Source organism: Zootoca vivipara, chromosome 1 (genome assembly GCF_963506605.1).
Source record: "Zootoca vivipara chromosome 1, rZooViv1.1, whole genome shotgun sequence".
Classification (NCBI taxonomy): domain Eukaryota; kingdom Metazoa; phylum Chordata; class Lepidosauria; order Squamata; family Lacertidae; genus Zootoca; species Zootoca vivipara.
Window position 1 is genome coordinate 11,471,492 of NC_083276.1, and position 23,692 is coordinate 11,495,183.

Here is a 23,692-nt window from a genome sequence, read left to right on the forward strand (position 1 = left end):
TCGACAAGAAGCGAAAAACCGATGGAAAGCAATGCGCCCCAGGAGACTCCCAAGGCTCAAATTCTACAGTATCGCCGGCCTGTGTTATTATTTCGCCGCACGTTTTCTTGCGGTTGCTTGCTAACGCGGGAGCGTGTAAGAGTCGTCTTAGCAGTTGTTCCCCTTCATTCGCGCTTGCAAACAGGCGGCGCCCACTTTCCTTCCAAAGTCTCTGCAAAGTCCAGTCCCGCCCCACTTTTTTTTTTAAAGTCCGGACAGTGTTGCAAAAACAAATAATTTGCATACTGTAAAAAAACTTTTTTGCATGCTTAAAGAGGCTTTGGTGTTTTTTATTTCCAAAACATTCCCGAGGGACTCATCGCTATATTTTCTTTCCAACCCTCCCCAGCTCCTTTTCTTCAAACTCCCCCCCCCTTTTTTTGCTAAGCTATAGCAGAGAGTTTGCATTAAGAGAGAGCGCCACTGGATGTCTGGACGCGCCGTAGCCGCAAGGACACTTTCCTCCTCCAGCCTCTGCAGCAGCAGCTGGAGAGTTGGGATCGGGACGCGGGGAAGAGTACTGTAAGGGTAAAGGGAAGGAAAAACAAGGGAGGGGGGAAGAGAGCGAGCGAGAGAGGAGGATTTACAAATGCAAAGCAGCAGCTGAGGACGCAACAGCAGCTGCTGTTGCCGCTGCCCAGAACAGAAGCCCTGGCAGTCTGGCGACTAAGGCGGGGGGAGGGAGGGAGTGGAGTGGCTGGGGGTTGGATTTTTTTTTTTTAATGTATTTTTTTTCCGGGTTGCGAGCAGCAGACAGCGGCGTCCACCGGGCGCGGAGGCGTCAGTCGTTGCAGCCGCCGCCGCCAGAGTGCTATTGTGTGTGAACGGAGAGAGAGAGAGAGAGAGAGAGAGAGAAAAGAGCTAAAGAGAAAAAGAGAGAGACATATGCACACACCAGCATGCATACAGACACGCACACTACCCCATATGCAGGGAAAGTATCGCGAGAGCGCTCTGGCTAACAACCTGCTTCGCAACACACACAGGAGCGCTGCACCGCTGCTGGGTTGCCAGCAACAAGAAACAGCGCGCGGAGCAACCCGGACGGTGGGGAGCGAGGCGCGCGCGCGCACACATACACGCGCGCCCGCGCGCAAACACACACACATCTGGGGGGGGAGAGGCTCGGAGTTTGGGGAGCGGAGTTGTTGGGGTGGGGAAGAGCGAGAGAGAGAGAGCGGCGCACATGCAGATCTCCAGCGGCACCCCTGAGCAACACCCAGCTAGGCTGGTGAGTAAAAAAAGAGCCGCTGCTCTGCGCGTGTGTTGTGTTGTGGTTGCTGCACGTTCTCCATTGCTTTTGAAGGCCCGGGGGGGGGGGCCGGTGCTGGTGGGAGGCTCGGGATTTTTCTTTTTTTTCCCCCGGCGCATTCCACGCTTCCAAAGCTAAGCAGCCCCCTCCCGCTCTTCCTGGCGGCACGCGGATTCGTGCGCTTTGGCCGGGTGCGTTTGGAGCACAAAGGGGGCCGAGAGCTCAGCGGGTTGCCTTCAAAAAGTTGCACAGAAGTCTGGCGGCGGCGGCGGCTGCAGAGTGTATTGTGGGGAGAGCAACCGAATGAATTCCGGATCTAAGATATATGTGTGTGCCTGGTTCCCCCCCCCCATCACCCTCCCCTGAAAAAGTTTTCAAATTGCAAGTGCCGAACTGTCTGCTCCTCCGGCTGCTGCGCCCCGCACCTCTCCAAAGGTCAAGCGGTTATGTCCTCCATTTCGAGTAATACGATTTGTTACTTAAGTAACTTTTCCCGGGGTGGAGGAGGAGGAGGGTTGTGGCGGCGGCAGGATTTAGAAGGAGGGAAGGACTCGCTCAGTTTAAGTTTGAGATTTAATAATGGCTATAATTGGGGGGGAGGTTGTTGGAACTTTAAAAGGCAGCAAGCTGTGGTTGGCTGGTAGTTAGATTTGAAGTAACATATGGCATTAAAAGGGGCACAGCTGGAGGTTGCATTTCCATCGCAGTGAAGTCAGAGCAGCTGACTTTCCAGCTTGCGGTGTAATTAGCAAACGGAGCACTCCCTCCCATTCGCTCCTCGCTCCTCTCTTCCCCCCCCACTCTTTTTTCACACACATACAAGCTTTCTTCCGTTACTGGCTAGCAGAAAACCCTTGCTCTTTCCAATCCCTTGGGTGATCACCCACTTGAAAAGGCAAGGAGGGGGGGAAAACAAAACAGAAACCCAAACCAGCTTGAGTTCTCCCATAACTCTCTTTTTGGGGGGGCGTGGGGGGAGAGAGAAAGGAGACTGTCTTTTCCTTCTCCAAATGAGCCCTTCAACCCCCTGCTCAGCAGCTGTTCAAGGTAAGGTGTCTTAAGAAACTACCGACCAACTTAAAGGAGTTGCTGCAGTTTTTTTTGAGGTGTGTGTAGGTGCCTTTTGCTCTTAATAACATCCAGGGCAATCTATAGATAGATAGATAGATATGAAATGCTGGTTTTCTTTTTCTTTTTAAGTGGGAGGATTGGCTTTTTGTTTTTTGTTTTTTTTTTAAAAAAAGACCGTATGTGTATGATTATTCACCAATGAAGGTATTTGTAGGGGGTGGATGGTGCAAAATGCACTTGTTTTTGTAAAACTGTGTGTGCGTGCAATACACACTTTAAAAATATAAAATAGCTACGGGGGGGGGGGGATGTCCCAAAGTTAAGATTTCCAGGAATGCACAAAAAAGCCAAGTCTTCTCTCCCTTCCTCTAAAGCGGATTGCTGTTAAGACAAAGGTTGGGGGGGCGTTACTTCCTTTAGAAGCTTTGGTTTACTTAAGAGTCAAGTTTTTCCTGTTTTAGAAGCAGGTGTTCTGCTGTGGGAGGCATCTCTCCTTTTTTTAAAAGCAATTCAAACAGAAATGATAGACGATGAACAGTCGAACTGTTATCTCCAAGGCTCCAGTTACCCCCCCCCCGCTCCTCTTGTTTGTTTGTTAACAGCTGCTTCGGAGGCCTGTGGCTTTTATAGTAGCATTCAAGTTTTTCCTGTTTTTGAACAGGTTATGAAGGAAGAATGGAGTTTCCAGACCATAGCCGGCAGTTGCTGCAGTGTCTGAGTCAGCAGCGTCACCAGGGCTTCCTGTGTGACTGCACTGTTTTAGTTGGAGACACTCAGTTCCGAGCCCACAGAGCGGTCCTCGCCTCCTGCAGCATGTACTTCCATCTTTTCTACAGGGACCAGCTAGACAAAAGGGACATTGTGCATCTGAACAGTGACATCGTCACCGCCCCGGCCTTCGGCTTGCTCCTTGAATTCATGTACCAAGGCAAGCTGGAGTTCAGCAGCCTCCCGGTCGAGGATGTGCTCGCCGCAGCCAGCTATCTGCACATGTACGACATTGTGAAAGTCTGCAAGGGCAAGCTGAAAGATAAGGAATTGTGCGTGGACGAGAAGACGAACGGCAGCGGAGGGGCCCATTCGGAGAAGGATGCTGGGGTCCTGGATGACGGAGTACTACCCTTGGGGCATGGCGAGTTCAGCTCCGGAGAGAAATACAAAATGATTGCTGCAGAATACGAACGTTCTGCTGGAAAGGAAAAGGGCAGCAGTTACCCAGGCTGGCCTCCCGATCTTGTCGGCTCCGTGTTAGGCGAGGCAGAATTGGAAACCGTGGCAGCTGAAAAAACAAGGGCGAACGTCAGCAGTTCGGTGGGACCTGCGTCCCAAAGACCTCCTCGCCACCCCTTGGCTTCGAGGGAGGCCGAGTGTGCTTTAGACCTGTCTTTCAAGCCCCTGGCAGGGCGGAATGGCTTCCAGCCCTCCTACATCTTCGGGCAGCTGGCTGCCGACGGGCCACCGCTGCAGGGGAGCGAGCCCTTTGTCAAAGACGAAGAAGAGTCTCTGTCGGATGGGGAAGACGGTGAGGAGAGGGGCCTAGAAAGCCGGCGCTATGGGAATTCTGGCCAGAGCCTGGCTCTAGGGCTGGGGACCATGTTTGTTGCCAGCAACGGGGACACTCCCGTGACCCCGGAGGAAGATGTCGACCAGGAGCGGGAGGCAAGCGAGGACGACATGGCCTCCTCCGACGTCTCGTCCTCGGGGGTCGTGGTGCCAGCCGGGCACATTTGCATCTGCCCGCTCTGCAGCAAAGTCTTCCCCAGCCCGCACGTCTTGCAGCTCCACCTCAGCTCCCACTTCCGAGACAAGGACGGCTCTCGGACCAGGCTCTCTCCGGACGGGTCGGTGCCCACCTGTACCCTGTGCGGCAAGACCTTCTCCTGCATGTACACGCTGAAGAGGCACGAGAGGACTCACTCCGGGGAGAAGCCGTATACCTGTGGCCAGTGCGGCAAGAGCTTCCAGTACTCCCACAACCTCAGCCGCCACGCAGTGGTGCACACGAGAGAGAAGCCGCACGGCTGCAAGTGGTGCGAGAGACGCTTCACGCAGTCCGGGGATTTGTACAGACACATCCGCAAATTTCATTGTGGCCTTGTAAAGTCGCTGGTGGTTTGAGGGAAGTTGTTGCCGTTTCAAAAGACACCCGTCTGATCTTCATGCCGGTTCGCTTTGGGCAAATGATACGGGGAAGGAGGGTGGATGGAAAATAATGTAGGTCTACATTTCATTGCCGGGGGGGGGGGGAGGCAACCTTTGTCCCACCTCTCCCACCCTGGCCCTCCGTAGTCCAGGAGCGGCGGCAACGACACTTAACGTTCTGTTGCTGTTTTTCTGTGTAAAGCAGGTAAAATGAATTTTAGTCTGTAGATAGCTTAATCCAAAATCCTTTGGATAGAAGCTGATTTAATCCAGTTGATTGGCCTAATTGGTCTGTGCCAGGTGGGTTGTTCTGTTGCTACAGGTATGTTTTGCCCTGCTGGTTTTGAAGGTGCGCTGTTGCACCCTCTGCAAGTTTAAAAGGAATTGGAGAGAGATGTGAACCTTGATCCCAAACGGCAGTTTAGGTAGGACAGACTGTACTGCCTATATAGGAGCTGCCTCCCCCCCCAAAAAAATTATCATTCATCTCTCTGTCACAGGTGCATCAAGTAGGCAGTTTTGGAACACAGTGGCCTGAGTTTCTCTCCCACTCTGGATGTAACTTTTTCGATTCAACCTTTTAAATACGCTCCAGACAGATAGAACTTCAGGCAGTGTGAAAGTGATAGCTGGGACAAAGATTTGTGCCTCATGGGGACTAATCTGGAATAATAACAACAACAATTTTATTACTTATTTGCTACCCATCTGGCTGGGTAGCTGCAGCCACTCTGGATAGCTCCCAACACACTAAAAACACAGCTAAACAACATTGGAAATCAGTGTAGCACCATCCTGCAAATTCTCTTGACTATTGGCAGCAAAAGTGTTCTGAATTTGGAAACTTAAGCTCTCACCTTGCTGCTCTTCTCCATTTTTGGTGGGTGGGTGGATTGCAATTCTAGTGAATGGTGCTGAAATATTTCAACCTGTGGGGCGTCATCTCTCAGGCCTGGTTCACAAATGACCCCAGCGTGGAGTGGGTGTGTCCTATGGCTAGGTGGTCGGGGGGGGGGGAAGGATTTGGAGCTCTTGTGCCTTTAATAGTTGCATGCCTCTGGAATTCCCCCTTCTACCCAACTATTAAGGTGCAGGAGACCCTCTCCTCCTTTGCATCTTGTTATCCCTGTCTGTCGCTCACCTTGTGCAGAACTGTTGAATGTAAACCTGGCCTCCATGCAGAGAAGCCATTTTTGTGCTACAAAAAAGGAACAGGCAGGTGTTTGGCTGGGGGCTGCCTGCAAAGGCCTCGATTCATGAAGTTTTGATGTGCCGTGGGAGAAAATACTTAGTGAGGTGCAGACATCGTAACTGTGTCACCTCAGTAAAAACCGCTTCCCTCTATTAATAAGAGAGCTCCAGTTTTTGCTTCTAACAAAAGCCGCTTTCTTGCAAGTAAATGCCCTCCTGGAGCAAGATCAGGCCCTGGGAAACAGGATGTTGTTCCCCTTCCTGGGTGCCCATTGGTCAGAGGCACCAGTCCACCAAAAGATTCCATCCTCTCCATTGCTTGGTGAATAGCAGACATGGTTTGTGTAAGGGAGAAAGAAGGAGAGATGAATAGCCAAGGTGCTATTGAGCTTTCCCCATTCTCTGATGGTGGCATCTTCTGGTGAAAGTAGGTAGGGATACCTGAATCTCCACCCATTTCTGCTTGCAGTTGCACCTGCCTTCCCTTGGGGCCTAAGTTGGGGGTGCCACCTGTGAGCCATGCCTCCCCATGTAGCTGCCTCATACACCTGTGGTTTCTTCTGCAGCTGTTGGCACATCCTTGGCCAACCTGGCACCCTCCGGATGTTTTGGCCTGCAGTTCCCACCGGCCCCAGACAGGAGTGGTGGTCCAAAACCTTGGGGTGTGTTCGCCAGTTTAGCCAAGAGTGTATTATGAGCCGGTACCATTTAACTCCTGCCACGAAGGATGAATTAGCAGTTGCTAATGTTTAGCCCATTATGGTTAAAGGCATAGGAACAGAACCGGTTATTCTGTTTTTAATTATTATTATTATTATTATTTTCGTGGCTCACTTGCCCCTTTTTCAGTTTTGAGCAAGCAAGCTAAGCTGGTGAATGTTCTGCCCTGCACACTTGTTTGCGTGCGTGCAAATGCTCCTGTTGAATGCACAGGGGCATGTATATTTGTTCTTGCGTTCTCTCTCTCTCTCTCTCACACACTTTCTCTCTCTCGCTACTTTCTCCCTTTCTCTTAGCATGGGGGGGGGAGTTTGGCTCCTTTAAGAGCATCTGCAAGTCAGAAATGGGACACTAATCAGGAAACAGAGTGCCGCTTTTTATTTCTTGGTTTTCTTTTCATCCCTCCACCCCGCGCCCTTGAACTCACCGGGCCTCGCTTGACCCTTGTAGAGAACACATCTGGTCGGAACAGCTGGTGGGGGGAAGCCTGGGGAGAAAGGGTGGGCTCAAATGGGGCCCAGAGGAAGTTTGAATCGGGGGATCGGAATAAGGGAAGGTGCCATCACTATATCATTTCTTCAAGGGGGGGGGACGCTATTTAAGGGTGGTTGGTTTTTCCCCCCTTTTGCAGTGTGCAGGCAGTTTGAAGGACCTTTTCTTGAATTCAGCATTTCAAAACTACTACCCGGTAGGATGTCTGCCGTGCTCTGGAGAAGTCTTTTTGTGTGATGCCCGTTCTTGTTCCATAGAGTTGGAAATGGCTTACACTAAATTAAGGATTTACACTATGTTAAAAGGTTTTAAATCTCCCCAATGTTTTTCCTCCAATGCTTTTTGTTTTGCTCTTGGTGATATTAACTATTTGTCTCAGTAGGGTCAGATTTTAGCCAAGTTCCACTTGGCCATTCACATGGTTCACTCCAGACAAGCAAAGCTTTGTCACATTGTTTTGGGAGTGTGGGTTCGTTTTTTCTTTAGTTAAGAGAGATTGAAACGCTGTAGAGTTAGAACAAATCTGGGGTGTTATTTCAACAAATTTCTGCCTAATTCCAGAATGTCTTTGCAGTCAAGTCATTACATATCAGGTTATGCCTTCTTAAATCCATTCAATGTATATTTTTTTGCATACGCGAAACTTAAAAAAGAAAAGAAAAAAGATTGCACTTGAATGTAATTCTGTGGCATTGGCATCTAGTGAATGGGACTGTAGAAGGATTGCCAATTCAAATTTACGGATGTTTTCGGATTCTCTTAAAGTGAAAACCATCTCATTCGGAATTTTCATGGGTTTTCTTTTAATATTATGGAAGCACTGAAATAATTTGCCCTAAAGGGCATGTTATGTTATCTCGCAGAATGAGACAACATAGTCCTGCATTTCTAATGACTGGGATACCACCACCCCTGCCCAGAGGGGACATGACGTCATGGGAGGGGATGAGGTGCTCAGCCCAAAGCCTTCTTTGATTTTTGCCACAAAAGTTCTCACTACTGAAGAGGCAACCCTCTGAGATTTAAAAAAGAGGCTTGCCTCTTCAACTACCAGAACAAATGCATGTGTGGCTTTCGTTCTCCTGTACACATGTCTTCCCTGTTGGTTCCTATCCAATGTATTTAGGAAGTCATGCTATGAAGGAGCAATATTAATATCATTATAGAAACACTATTTGAGGTAGTGTGGTGGTGGAATTGTGAGGGAAGCAACTGCTTTTTCTTCAGATAAGAACTGACGGGTTGCAGTTCCTTTCCTATTCCTCTCTTAAATTACGAGTGCACATATAATGTGAATTTTTACTTCTATTTATAGAACGTCTAAATGGAATTCATTTGTTACTGTACAAAGGTTCTTGCTAACGTATGTGAGGCATGTCAGAGCAGTACATGCCTGAGATATGTGACTATGGTACTGTGGTTTTACTTCATGTCCGTCTCCCCCCCCCCCCAAAAAAAAACCCACCTTGGATTGGAAATAGCACTGAACAAAACTTTCAAAAATTAAGTTATTTCTTTTCTGTTTTAAACTTTTAAGTTATATAAATATATTTTTTTTCCTCCTGATGATACTTGATACGGTATTTATTAGATTTTTTTTAATGGAATGCTTACTTTGAGCTTTTTCTTTTCTTTTCCAGAATAACAGGCTTGAAAACTCTGTGTAAATTTAATTTTATTTCTTTACATGTTTAAGAAGCGAGAACGTGTGAATCGGTGCATAGAATGTAGGGCTGTTCATTTCCTCATCCCAGTGAGAATTCCAGCATGCACATGGGATCTTTGTTAACTGCAATAGCCAGCCTGCTGCTCTTGCAAAGGTTTTGGATTAGTTGCAGTCCTAAACACCTGCCGACAGAGGTGAAATGCTGCTTCCAAGTGGATCTCCACCTCCTGTTGTAATGAACAGGGACAGTGAATGTGCCTAGGTCTCTGGATCGGGGTACTTGTTCGTTTCCTCCTCCTCCTGGTATTTTTGTAGAAGGATTTTAATTTTTAATTTTTTTTAGAAGTGCCATATGACACCATTGGATTCGGCTGGTGTATTAGAGGGTTGAAATGAGTTTGCATCTAGGAATCTTGAACTTTTTAGCAAGGGCTGCAGCGGGGAGGGGACGAAGGTGACAGGTGTGCCCACCTTAAATGAATTGTTGAAGCATTGTCTTTTTGATTGTTCTCTCTCCCAACTTTTCTGGGTTGGTGTTTTGTTTTTTAAAAAAGAAGTTTGCACTTTTGAGATTACTTCTGTTTGTTCTTTGGGTTGTTTTTTTAAGGTTGCAATAGTTCTGAGCATGTTTGTTTGTTTGAAAAAAGGTTCCTTACTCTACAGGAAAGTACTAAAACCTTGCACATTGAGGTGTCTTCATTATTATGCAGCAACTGTTCTGCCTTGCAAAGAGCATGATTGGAAAGTCCTTTTTGACTCCCATTCTCGGTTTTGATTTCACCCCGAGTCAGGATTTTACCTTGATAAACTGCTTTACTTAAACAAAACACTGGATTTGTCTTATGCTCCAAACCGATACTGTGAAAAAAAAAGTTTTGGAAGAAGAAGGAAAAGAGAGAAAGATAAATCAGTTATTTTTAATTGCTTTTAATTTTGATGCAGTTCAGAGTCAAATATGTATATTTAAAGACACTAATTTTTTGTGGGAGAGTTTTTTATAGTATACAGTATGTAGAAAAGCTATTGGAATGAGCTATATTTTATATATAAAAAAAGTTCTTTCACTGTTTTATAGTGAACTATTTCCCCTACCCTACGCCCAGTGTTAGGTCTATGCTGTGTTTAGCTTAGGTTGACAATCGCATATATATATATACAAAAAAAGGCGTTGACAGTTTTCCCTTCATGTTTAGTTTCCGTGTGGAGTTTTTCTCTCAACTTTTTGTTTTGTTTCGTTGCAATTGTGTGTTGATATGTGCTGTTTTAAGAAAAGGAAAAAAAAAGAAACTGTGACAATCGTGATTAGAACTGCTGTCTTTATTAAATAAAACATGTTAGAGTTACAAAAGAAATCCTTGTTCTAAAAATTCACGGCGAAGAAGAAATTATGTTGGAAGGCACTTGGGATTTTAAGAAGAACTGAGATGGCTCAGTCGGTAGAGCATGAGACTCTCTTAATTGCAGGGTTGTGGGTTCGAGTCCCACGTTGGGCAAAAGATCCCTGCACAGCAGGGGGTTGAACTAGATGACCCTCATGGTACCTTCCAACTCTGATTCTAAGAAGCTAGATTCACCTGTAGCTCCCTGAATGGTTACCTTTATGATACATGTGATTGCAAAATTGCCCCCCTCCTCATTCTCGATGCATGCTAAAGAGATGGGTGAAGCGATGCCTTTTATCTTGTTCCTGTTTGCAAACAAAACACACCTTGAACCTTTTGAGTCTGCCTTATTCCTCCATTAAAAAAAAAATTCACAGTGGTGGTGCCGTTGGTATGAAATCCATCCTGAGTCACATCTGGGGTTGTAATAACCATTTGAAGGCCAATGGGCTTTTGTGTCTAATGGCAAACTTTCCCTCTGTTTACCTGTCTGATTCAATAGAACGATGCCCTAGATTCCCCCCCCCCCAATTTTTTGGCAAACGAAATTCCATCCAAAGTTACATAGCTTCAGTTTTGTTACCTTCAATGAGTGATTTAATACTTTGGTTACTTTCCTCAGGGCCAGAAGTTTTCACAATAATAAAATTAATATGTAAAGTAAAATAGAAACAGTTCATAAAAACCAATTACAGTGGTACCTCGACCTACGAACGACTCGACAACCGAATTTTTTGACTTACGAATGGGGCAAATGGCCGCACGCTTATGAATTTCTCGACATCTGAACGGAAACCGCGGCGGTTTTAGATAGGGTTTTTTCGACTTACGAATTTTTAGATGGGGTTGCTTTGACTTGCGTTTTTCCCCGTTTCCAATGCATTCTTATGGGAAATCGCGTTTCCAATGGCACTTTTCGACTTACAAATTTTTCGACCTATGAAGGTGCCTTCGGAACGGATTAAATCTGTAAGTCAAGGCACCACTGTATAGTTTTAAAGCAAGTTTTTTAAAAAAGGTAAAGGTAAAGGACTCCTGGATGGTTAAGTCCAGTCAAAGGCGACTATGGGGTTGCGGCGCTCATCTCACTTTCAGGCTGAGGGAGCTGGCGTTTGTCCACAGACAGCTTCCCGGGTCATGTGGCCAGCAGGACTAAACCGCTTCTGGCGCAACAGAACACCATGATGGAAACCAGAGCGCATGGAAGCACTGTTTCCCTTCTCACCACAGCAGTACCTATTTATCTACTTGCACTGGTGTGCTTTTGAACTGCTAGGTTGGCAGAAGGTTGGACAGAGGAACGGGAGCTTAGCCCATCGCGGAGATTCGAACCGCCGACCTTCTGATCAGCAAGCCCAAGAGGCTCAGTGGTTTAGACCGCAGCGCCACCCGCAAGTAACACCCTGTGCCATGCACACACAAACAGGAGTGACCCGATATCAAACCCACAGCTGGTTATGCTGCAAAGATGTGTACCTGTTGGCGTTATACCTTGCTATAATAAGTTCCATGTTGCTTGTACTGCTGTACATTGAGTGGCCTTTGGATATAGTTTGTTAGAAGCTACCATTAACACAAAACATAAGGGCGAGGCTCCTAATTTGGCAGTGACCTATAAAGCCCTACCCAACATGGAAGCTGGCTACCTTTCTTCTGTTGAGCCTGTTCATGCACTTGAGATAATCTTCTAAGGCTCCTCTGGCAACACTTTCTGCAGTAGGGAGAGCAGTCTTGTCACTGGAGAAGTACTTCCCCAAGGAGCCTTTCCTACTGCCCTCTGTGATGTCAGTTCCACGTTTAAAAGAGGCCTCCGGAAGCACTTTGCAGTCGTTTGCTTTTATTTCCTGCTTTGACACCTTACTCGCTTTGGGGGAGCGGGCTGCACGGTTCAGGAAAAGCAAAGCTTTGTGCCTCCCTGTTGACTATCGTGGAAATCAAGTGGCTATAACATTGTTTTAAATAAAGGTCTCTATAATGTTTCTTCTTCTTGGCAGGATTGGATGAAATTTGCAGGCATGGTATCACCTTGAAGAGGAAGAAAACTGCCAAATCTCTAAAGGGTAGCTACAATGGTTCTCTTGCAAGGACCCCCTTTTCCATTTGGGGGTGATTAAAAAAGTATTCATTTCACCTGCCGTGTTTTGTGTGCAACTTGTATGAAAGTAACATGCGGCAGGTGGATGACCCTTGATAAGAAAGTTGCCAAATTTCAGAAGATGCAAGGTGTATGTTTGCTGCACATTTTGAAAGTTTATTGCAGGGGGCGAGGCTGAAAAGGATTGGCTTCTCTTCCTGTAATTTTGTGGGCAATAATTTTAGTTAAAAAAAAAAGTATGTACATTGTAGAGTTTCTTCTAGCGAAGTAACTTTCAGAATTTCAGGAGAATAGTTGCAAGGGCTACGGAGTTAAAATGATTGGGGTGGGGGCTGCTTCGGGCTTACATTCTGCTGAATTGGTGCCAAAAGTCACAGAAACTTGAGCGCAAAGCTGACTTGACAAAGAGTAGATGTTTGGGCATGTGGTACGGAGACAGAAGGAAGCGGATGTCTTGCATTTTCTAAGCAAGCATCACTAACTCAACTAGCACAAAATCGGACAAGAACAAGGGGATAAATTGCTTCCGTGTCCTTCCCCCAAAGCGCTGTGATTGGAGAGCCCTGGCGCTCTTGTTCCTTCTGCAAATGAATAGAAAAGAGAGAGCTATTGGTTACAAAACGAAATACGCACACACACAACCCAGCTACCCTCCTCCCTTCTCCAACCTTGGTATTTTCCTCACAACCTTGGGGAGAAATGTTTCAATATTTTGCAGCTGAACTCTGCAGGGATGGATTTGTTTTGGTCCTGTCCCGTCCCCCTCAGCCACTCCAAGCCGCTCACAATGTTTTGGGAGGCCCGAGGCTCAGTTTGGGGTGATTCAGAGGGAGGCTAGTTTGGCTCTGACAAGTCCCAAACCTCTGAATTGTTCAGGGATTCAATTGTATCTAATGCACACCCCTAATCTTCACTGCTTCTGTTCTTGTAAGCCGCCCCCGGGGAAGCCACTCTGAGGGGCAGGGATAAATGTTTAAAATAAACGATGCCTTCGTTCACCCAATTCCTTTTTCTTCTCCCGCAGGTCTTTCCTGCACATTCTTTCCCCTCAGCATTTTTGGTTTCCCCCTCAACTGTCACCACAATTTTCCTCCCCCCCCCCAATTGATCTTTCCCGCCATTTTGAGCATTTTCCTTTCTGAGCCACATTGTCACAGACTTATGCCCAGAGATTGGCAGATCAAGATCTACTGACAATCTGGAGTTGATCAGCAAGGGTTTCCAACACCCATTTCTTTTCTTTCCTTTATCAAGGAAAATAGCAAAATGAGTCCCTCTGCTCCTGAGAGTTGTTAAGACACCCAACTATTAACTGTTTCCCATAGTTTGCTGGGAAGGAAATTAATTGCTCAACCACTCTGAAAACTGTATCTCTGTGAGGGGAGTCTCCTAGCATCTCTCAGCACCCTTAAACTACAGTTCCCGGGATTCTTCGGAGGAAGCACTATTCAAAGTGCTTTAAACATATAGCAAGGGTGAAACCTAAGTCTTTCTCTATCAGGTGGGCTGTGGGGTTTAATTAAATAAACCCAAAAGTAAAGCAGACCCCACGATCCTGACGTCTCCTCATCCCTGGCAGAGGCACTTTTGTTGTTGTTGTTGTTTAGTCGTGTCCGACTCTTCGTGACCCCATGGACCATAGCACGCCAGGCACTTCTGTCTTCCACTGCCTCCCGCAGTTTGGTCAAACTCATGTTCGTAGCTTCGAGAACACTGTCCAACCATCTCGTCCTCTGTCGTCCCCTTCTCCTAGTGCCCTCCATCTTTCCCAACATCAGGGTCTTTCCCAGGGAGTCTTCTCTTCTCATGAGGTGGCCAAAGTATTGGAGCCTCAGCTTCACAATCTGTCCTTCCAGTGAGCACTCAGGGCTGATTTCCTTCAGAATGGAGAGGTTTGATCTTCTTGCAATCCATGGGACTCTCAAGAGTCTCCTCCAGCACCATAATTAAAAAGCATCAATTCTTCGGCAATCAGCCTTCTTTATGGTCCAGCTCTCACTTCCATACATCACTACTGGGAAAACCATAGCTTTAACTATACGGACCTTTGTTGGCAAGGTGATGTCTCTGCTTTTTAAAGTGCTGTCTAAGTTTGTCATTGCTTTTCTCCCGAGAAGCAGGCGTCTTTTAATTTCGTGACTGCTGTCACCATCTGCAGTAATCAAGGAGCCCAAGAAAGTAAAATCTCTCACTGCCTCCATTTCTTCCCCTTCTATTTGCCAGGAGGTGATGGGACTGGTGGCCATGATCTTGGTTTTTTGGATGTTGAGCTTCAGACCATATTTTGCGCTCTCTTTCACCCTCATTAAAAGGTTCTTTAATTCCTCCTCACTTTCTGCCATCAAGATTGTGTCATCTGCATATCTGAGGTTGTTGATATTGTTGGAATATTGGGGTGTAAATCACCAATATTCTTACTACTGCCACTGGCTTCGGTAAAGAAGACAGCAAACAATCGTAGGTGCTAATCTACGTTTATTCAGAGAGTGTGTGTTCAGCCATCACTCTCCAGTTCAGAAGAAAGTGAAAGTAGAAAGAGAACAAAGAACATCACATGACAGGAGATCAAGTTACACAGTCTCCTGTGTGTGGGAAAGTTACAGCAATCATATAAAGTAAACAATTCAGCCACATGCCGCATCTGTGCCATGTATAGGATTTATGCTAACATCTCCCCTGAATCCTGAAATGGAAAAAGATGCAAATGTGAGAGCATCATTAAGAGAAGTAAACAAACAGTTGTCATAAACAAAGTAGGACTTTCCTGCTGTGGAACTCTCTGAGACTGGATTAACCAGCTTTGGCTTCCAGGGAACCAGAGCATTTGCTCTGTTGACAGAAACAGTGTTGCGTTTGACAACCTGTTGTTGTGGCTTAGCCTGTGTGACTGCTGCCTGTTTTGGAGTTCTAAGCACAGCTAAATTTGCAATTGCTGTGTTGGCAAACTCCTGAGAATACCTCTTGGGTCCTCTTCTAATCCTCTCAGACCTGCGTGAGAGGTGCAAATCCTGTTTACCGAGATTCTCCCCTTCAGGACTTTTGGGAGAACTCTTACCAATGGTAAACAGTGGATCTAGTGCTTCAAGCACTTTTTCATCATCCGATGAAGGTCTGTTAAAAACAGCATGAGTTCCTTTGTGTATGACTGTCTCCCCTGTGTCAGAGCTACTCGGGGTAGAGCCTTCAGCAAAGGAATCATCTTTACTACCACTTGTGTCAGTGTAGGAAGCATCAAAATCATTGGCACCTATGGGAAATTCATCAAGAACATATGTTTCTTGTGGCGTAGGAGTGTGTTCTACCTCTTGAGTAAGAATCACCTCATTGGAAGAATGCAACATAACTCTGCATTGACCTTCCTCAAAACCCAATAGAATGCCTTGGACTGGCTTGCCCTCAAGCGAAGCCACCCACATTTTGGTTCCAAAAACCTTAGTGTGGCTCACATCAGACTTTTGTTGGAACAGAATCTCATAAGGAGAACGCTTCTGTCCTTTAGGAACCTGTCTGAGCCACTGGTAAAGGAAAAATGAGATGCTTTCAGCCCACAGTTGTTCAGACAATCCTGAACTCAGCAGTTGCGCTTGCATGCCTGCTTCTAACTCAGTGTTAACCTTAACACATAAGCTTTTGTCCCAAGCTGCCTGGCTCTTGGCAAACTTGTGGTGAATGCCTTTGTCATCAAAAAAAGTTTGAAACTCCTGTGAAGTAAAAAGAGGAATGTCATTGGTCAATAAACATTCAATTTTACAACCATGTTTCAGTTCAACCTTAGCATGAAATTCAGAAAATTTCACAATAGCCTGCTGTGGCTTTTTCAGAGGATAAAACCACGTATACTTAGAGAAGTGGTCAGTTATCAGAAGATAATATTTGGCCTTGCCAAGGGACTTCGGCATAGGACCAAAAACACCAGCAGAAACGATCTGGAAACAACGTGTTAGACCTTTCTTGCTTGGTTGCTTCTTTGCCTCCTTAGGCTCCTCTGGACCTGTCAAACAATCATCAACAACATTAAAGCATGCATCACTTTTATCATAAGATAATCTGAAAAGGTTATCTTTGTCTCTGTGTCCCGTCAAAAGAACTTCTCCATCTTTAGAAATCACACAGGTGCCCCTGTGAAAACACAGCTCAAACCCCTTCTCATCAATTTGAGAAACACTGAAAAGGTTTTGCTTCAGCTCTGGAACAAGATACACATTACTGATACTCAAATTTAGAGATTTCAGAAAAATAGTTCCTTTTCCAATGGATTTCAAAGAATTGCCATCTGCCTGTGACACGATGGAGTCCAGCTTCTCGAAAGTCTGGAACAGTCTCTTGTCGTTCACCAGATGGTGCGAAGATCCCGAATCTATGATCAGATAAGACCCGTCGTCGTCTTGGTCATCAAGCTGAGTGAGCATTACAAGCATTTTGCGTGCTGTAGGGCCCTTGCTGCTGCTGCCGCTGCTGCTGCTGCCGCTACCGCCGCTGCCTCGCCCCTTAGGCCCAGAAGCCTGTTGTTGACTTCCTGAGTCCTTCTGGGGTCGTCTGCATGTCTTGGCTGTGTGCCCAGGAATATTGCATAACTGGCATCTGACCACAGCTTTAAGGGCTTGTGCAGTCTCTGCAGATGCACCAGGTGAGGGTGAGTAGCGCTCCCCGTTGGCCTCCGCCTGTGCGCGGGTCCTGTCCTCCTCATTAAGCAATGAAGCATAAATTCCTGCTGCAGTCATTTGCTGAGGGTCTTGAGCCCCCAGCTGGGCTGCAATAGCATTATAGGACTTGGGAAGGCTATTTAGCACTGTAAAGCAATAAATGTCGTCATCCAAATTGACGTTTCTGTCAACTAGCTCCTGGCGTAGTTGACGCATCTGATGCAAATGGGCTCTCAGGTCTCCTCCCTCCTTCAGACGCAAATTAATTAATCTCTGAAAGAATAATGTTGTTGATCCGGCGCGCAACCTCAGGTGCTCGTCCCGAAGATGAGTCCAAACATCATAAGCATGGTCTAAGTTCCGAATATGAACCAGCTGTGATGGGTCCAAATGCAGAACTATTGTTGCCCTTGCCTGTGCGTTGCGATTCAACCACCTTTGGCCTGGCAAAACGGGCGGTGCGTTCTGAATCAACTCAATAAGTCCTTGCCGGATAAGAACACATTCCATTTTAACACTCCACGTTGCGTAATTTGAGTCATTTAACAAAGGACACAAACTCTTGGGTGTTTGATCTGAATCCCCGGCTTTAGCCATCTTGCATCTGTAAGCGTGCTGCTAGCTTCTGACTTCAAAGTACAAAGAAGCTGCAAATCAGGCTTTCGGCAGGCATCTGCAATTAAGCTGCCGCTTTAGAGGTTTTATTGCCGCTATAAATCAGTCCCGGTTACTCACTGCTCCGGTGATAAGGAACGCAGACTATCCGTGCTCTTCCTCCCCTGGAACGCAGGAACCGGTGACTCACAAGCAGGCGAAATTCCTCTGGATCAGCTGCTGCAGATTGAGGCCTCCTTGCCAGTTTACGCTTTTCAGAGGTCCGAAGATCGGAACCAGAGCTCTGCCAGTCCTCTGCTACCACTGTTGGAATATTGGGGTGTAAATCACCAATATTCTTACTACTGCCACTGGCTTCGGTAAAGAAGACAGCAAACAATCGTAGGTGCTAATCTACGTTTATTCAGAGAGTGTGTGTTCAGCCATCACTCTCCAGTTCAGAAGAAAGTGAAAGTAGAAAGAGAACAAAGAACATCACATGACAGGAGATCAAGTTACACAGTCTCCTGTGTGTGGGAAAGTTACAGCAATCATATAAAGTAAACAATTCAGCCACATGCCGCATCTGTGCCATGTATAGGATTTATGCTAACAGATATTTCTTCCGGCAATCTTAATTCCTGCTTGGGATTCATCTAGTCCAGCCTTTCGCATGATGAATTCTGCATATAAGTTAAATAAGCAGGGAGGCAATATACAACCTTGTCGTACTCCTTTCCCAATTTTGAACCAATCAGTTGTTCCATATCCAGTTCTAACTGTAGCTTCTTGTCCCACATAGAGATTTCTCAGGAGACAGGTGGGTTGATCAGGCACTCCCATTTCTTTAAGAACTTGCCATAGTTTGCTGTGGTCGACACAGTCAAAGGCTTTTGCATAGTCAATGAAGCAGAAGTAGACGTTTTTCTGGAACTCTCTAGCTTTCTCCATAATCCAGCGCATGTTTGCTATTTAGTCTCTGGTTCCTCTGCCCCTTCGAAATCCAGCTTGCACTTCTGGGAGTTCTCGGTCCACATACTGTCAGAGGCACTACAAATAATTAAATATGGTTTGACTTGGGTCCATTTAAAGGGAGATGGGGAAAGGTGGCTAGTTACTTCCTCCACCTGTTCATCCCTCATTCCCCGCTTCCCTTGGCTTAATGATGAAAACATGAAGCTAAGAACTGTGCCTTTTCCTTGCAGTAGTGATGGCAGATGGGGCACATAGACCTCTAAAGAAAATACATAAAAGGGAACTGGGCAATGTGCAAACGGCAAGCACCACTTATGTGCATGGCCAGCCCGAGAAACCAGCAGGAAGCTGTGATTCAGTAGTGAGAAAAGCAGCACTCTGCACATGTTCAGAGCACCCCTGTCCCCTGCTTTCACTGCGTCTTCCATTACTTCCAGAACTTACCCCTGCCTTTACAAATGGGCTCAGAGCTAAACCCCAGAGAACCTTTGCCTGGATCTGTCTAAGCCCTGGAGGCCTAAAAACTCTTTTTATTATTTCGGAATATCGGGGTGGTTAGGCACTGCCCCCCAAATCCTGAGCACCCACCGCTCACCGCCCTGCAGCCAGACAAAGGTCTCCTCAGGCGACTGACTGGCTTCTTTCATCCCACATTAAAAATATTTGCTAACCCGGTTTTAATTGAGGCGGCCCAAACAATTTGCTTATTGTAATCTTTTCCCCCTCCCTGTTTGGCTCTTCCACCCCTCCTGTAGCACAGCTGCACACTTCTGCACGCACAGCTGGCGCTTGTGTCCTTTCAGAGTGATTTGCCCTAGAAAATTAAGACTTGCCAACCTGGTTTGAAGAAAACAACAACAAAGAAACCCATTAATATTCTCCGGGCCTTTTGTGTGCTTGCATGTGACAGCTTCTGCAATATCTCCATAAGAGGAGGCTGGCACAGTCCAGAGGAGGAGGAGGAGGAAAATCTGAGGCTGGGCCAGATTCCAGCCAAAAACAATTTCTGCTCGCCAGAGCTGACAACACTTGCAAAGGGTAAGGGGGTCACTTGCGACAAAGTTAGCATTCAGCCACCTGCTTGAATTCACAGTGGGCCTCTTCTCTTGCCCGGTGCTGTGTGGCTACTTTTTTCTTCTTCCACTGCTCGATTGTTCTCGTTCCTCCGCAGTCTCCGGTTTGTGAAGCAAAGTTTGAGCAGCGTTCCTCCCTTTATTTCTCCCTCCATTCCATTCCAGACTTTCTACTGTTCTTGGCACTTGGGTTGTTATCACGGTAATGAAATTTAAACGTCGTGCGAGCCATATGTATCAGAATGCCTTGGGAGACTTTAGAAATGGCTTGTTGCGGATGCCAAATTGCTTTCTCTTGGAAGGATCTCGTTGCCCTGTCAAGAGTCATCTTGTGGGGCTTCCTACAAGCTTTAAGATTTATTTTAATCATAGAATCAGAGTTGGAAGAGACCACAAGAGCCAGTGTGGTGTAGTGGTTAAGAGCGGTAGACTCGTAATCTGGGGAACCGGGTTCGTGTCTCCGCTCCTCCACATGCAGCTGCTGGGTGACCTTGGGCTAGTCACACTTATTTGACGTCTCTCAGCCCCACCCACCTCACAGAGTGTTTGTTGTGGGGGAGGAGGGGAAAGGAGAGTGTTAGCTGCTTTGAGACTCCTTCGGGTAGTGATAAAGCGGGATATCAAATCCAAACTCTTCTTCTTCCAGTCCAACCCCCTGCCAAGCAGGAAACACCATCAAAGCATTCTTGACACATGCCTGTCAAGCCTCTGCTTAAAGACCTTTGATGCAACTTTTGAAGCTGGCGGTGGCCATTTTTGGTGCCCATAGAAGGGCAAACCGGAAAGAAAAAAATGGCCGCCGGCAGGAGAAAATAACGGAGAAAAACGGGAGACGAAGTGATACGGGGGACCACCGGGAAAAGGTAAGTAAAAATGGAGGTTTCCCGGGGAAAATGGGGTACTTGGCAGCTATGTCCCCGCCCCTGGTGTAGGCAGTAGCCTTGAAGCGAAGGACTGCTGTTCTTAAAAGAGCCCCTGCTTCTAAAGAAGTCCACAGGTTTGATTACCGTTTTATTTATAAACCGCATGTTCCACAAGTAAATCTGTGCTCAAGGTGGTTTACGGAAAAATCAAAAGCAAGGTGCAATAACAATACACAATCCATGTATATCAATGAAATGTAAAAAAAGTAAATAGAGAATCAGCAATTAACAATGCGTTAATACCTGGTGTGCTTATAATTAAATGGTTTGGGGAGCAGGTGACGGCGGACCCTTCCAAATCCACAATACTATGATTCTTTGAGCTCTTAGTCTGTCCAATGATGCTGATGCTACGAACCAGGGAAGCCAATGTTGAGCTATGTTACGCTCACAAACCGGCCTGGTGAAGGGCAGCTTCCCATTTTTCTCTCCCCGTGTGATCCTGTTGACTACTAAACTGGCCGTAAGGATGTACTGTGTGTTTCCTTGGCCTTCCCTGGTTCTCCTTTATGAATAAGCCCTTTAAACCACAGAGCTGCTCTATTCCAGTTCCCTAAGAAGTGCTGGCATCTGGACAGATTGCATTCCTTTGGACCCTGTGATGGAAAGAATGAGGCTCAGGAACAAAGAGTCAAATGCTTAGATCTGTACCCAGAAATCGGATATTCAAGAAAGGGTTAGCCGGGTACTTGGGTCTGCTTTGAATAGGCAAACCTTAACTTTTAAAAGCTAAGCTATGACATATACGACACCAACATCCTTCTCCAAACAGTCTGTGTGGTGCCCAGATCCTTTGGACAGCATCGAACAAGCCAGTTTGTTGATTCTGTTATTTTCCTTTAAATGAGAAAAGGGCTGAATATTCTCCAGTTTTGATTTTAGGGTAGAGGTTGTTAAATCACACTATGAATTTTTACTCAGTGTGGGGAATAGGGGGTCCCCTAATAACACTCTATATACCATTTACCAACAACAGTTCCCAGGATTCTTAAAGTGGAGTTTGGAGGAGTTTGGATTTGATATCCCGCTTTATCACTACCCGAAGGAGTCTCAAAGCGGCTAACATTCTCCTTTCCCTTCCTCCCCCACAACAAACACTCTGTGAGGTGAGTGAGGCTGAGAGACTTCAGAGAAGTGTGACTAGCTCAAGGTCACCCAGCAGCTGCATGTGGAGGAGCGGAGACGCGAACCCAGTCCCCCAGATTACGAGTCTACTGCTCTTAACCACTACACCATACTGGCTCTCTAAAGTGGTACGATAGAGATTTAAATGTTTAGTGCCGGTGATCCCCAAGTTTGGTTACTGCATCTCCCCTTTTTTTATATATGAAAAATGCAGCTTTTACATTTCCTTAGGCCCTGGAATCCCTTTTGTCATCACAATTCTGAGCTGCCTTGTATTTATTTGCATTTATGCAGGTGGAGGATTAAGGAGTCACCTATAACACTTGTTTGTCCTTAAACAAAGCCATGCCGGGGAATGGCATCCTGCCATTGATTTCCTTTGCACAACCATTCCTTTATGTTCCAGCTGGGCTCTTAATTTTTGTTTTCCCACCCAGTGGCTAGAGCTACTATCACGGCAGTTTAATAGGTTCAAACACCAGAGAAAGTCTCGTGAGATAGCATGTCTTTCTTTATACTTTACTGGGTTAACAAATGCAGTGTGTGAGTTTTGCAACGTGCATGTGATGTCGAAAACAAAGTTGACTTCTTCGACTCCAGCTCAGTTCTAGCAACTGCAGAGAAGCCTAACTGGAAGGTTGAAAGGGCCGGCTTGGACAGCACAGTTTTCCTCTTTACTCCCCATTCCTCTTTCCTTTTGTGTTGTGTCTTCTTGGATTGTAAGCCTGAGGGCAAGGGCTGTCATTTTAATTGATTTGTAAGCCACTCGGGGAGCTTTTGCAGCTGATGAGTGGGGCTTAAATACTTTGAATAATAAATAAAAACACAATGATGACTTTGAATAGGCCATCCATCCATCCATCAATTTATTTATCCATCTTTGGTATTAGTTGCATTCTTTATACAGTGGAACCTCGGTTGCCGAACGTAATCCATTCTGGAAGACCGCTCGACTTCCAAAACGTTCAACAAATGAGGCGCGAAGGGAGAACCTCAGTTTTGATGGTGAAAATCGAAAAACACGCAGCGGAAGCCGTTTGACTTCCAAGGCGTGTTCGAAAACAGAAGCATTTACTTCTGGGTTTTTGGCACTTGGATGCCGAAACGTTTGTCAACAGAGAGGTTTGAGAACCATATTCTGTGTACAGAATTCCCGAAGTGATGGGAAACCTTTAACACTTGAAACCATAACATCATTCTTCAACAAATCATTCGACTGGAAAATAAGATCAGAATTCAGTGAATGTAACAAAAGATCCATCTCTGCACAAACCCCTTTCCCTCTCCTCTTAAGAAACTTGCAGTGCCCAGAAGCACATCAAAATCTAGGAGAGAACAAGTTTGTATCCAGCGCTTGGCATCAAACCATGCAAAGGAATGTTTTCCTCCTGTTTGGCCAAGCAAAATAAAAGCAGGTGTTTTGTTTTGTTTTTTAAAAAACAACAACTAGCTTTTTAAAAATTAATAACATGAAGAGCCTGCTACATCAGACCAAAGGCCTATCTAGTTCACTGCCCTGTTCTGACACAGGTCAACCAGATGTTGCTGGCCAGCTCACATGAGCTCAATAGCCCTGTTCTCATGAATCCCGAAACTGATGAGCTATACTGCCTCTGAAAGTGGACACAACACACAGGTATCAAGGGTAGTAGGTAGTAGAAGAGTGTTTGGTAAAGACTATGCCAAGATTGTTTCCGAGCACAATTCAAAGTGTTGGTGCTGACCTTTAAAGCCCTAAACGGCCTCGGCCCTGTATACCTGAAGGAGCGTCTCCACCCCAATCATTCAGCCTGGACACTGAGATCCAGCACCGAGGGCCTTCTGGTGCTTCCCTCATTGTGATAAATGAGGTTACAGGGAACCAGACAGAGGGCCTTCTCGGTAGTGGCACCCACCCTGTGGAACGCCCTCCCGTCAGAGGTCAAGGAGATAAACAACTACCTGACATTTAGAAAACGCCTAAAGGCAGCCCTGTTTAGGGAAGTTTTTAATCTGTGATATTTTAATGTATTTTGGTATTTGTTGGAAGCCCCCCAGAGTGACTGGGGAAATCCAGCCAGATGGGCGGGGTATAAATAATAATAAATAATAATAATAAAATGATGAAAGTGACCAGGAAGATTAGAAACCAAGAAGACAAAAACTTTAATAAGGAATTTGGGGGGGGGGATTATAAGTTACCTTGGGGAACACTGTAAACACCTAAAAAACTTTGGCAGGAATGTAAAAACACTTGTAACAAGAACTATGGTAAAAAGGGGGGGGGGTTTGAGAAAGAATAGAGAATATTATAAGATGCAGTTGAAAAC

General features: G+C 46.1%; 1 protein-coding gene across 2 annotated transcripts; it reads left to right on the plus strand.

The window, feature by feature from the left end:
* The first annotated feature begins 888 nt into the window (after positions 1-888).
* On the plus strand, positions 889-10,961 carry ZBTB42 (zinc finger and BTB domain containing 42). Of its 2 annotated transcripts, none has more exons than XM_035104905.2 (2): positions 889-1,270; positions 3,024-10,961. In XM_035104905.2, exon 2 carries the CDS (start codon positions 3,038-3,040, stop codon positions 4,478-4,480), a length of 1,443 nt encoding a protein of 480 aa, XP_034960796.1. In that variant the 5' UTR covers positions 889-1,270; positions 3,024-3,037; the 3' UTR covers positions 4,481-10,961. The 2 variants fall into 2 exon arrangements, with proteins under 2 accessions (XP_034960796.1, XP_060127564.1); XM_060271581.1 differs by lacking the exon at positions 889-1,270 and adding an exon at positions 1,279-2,338.
* The last annotated feature ends 12,731 nt before the right edge of the window (positions 10,962-23,692 follow it).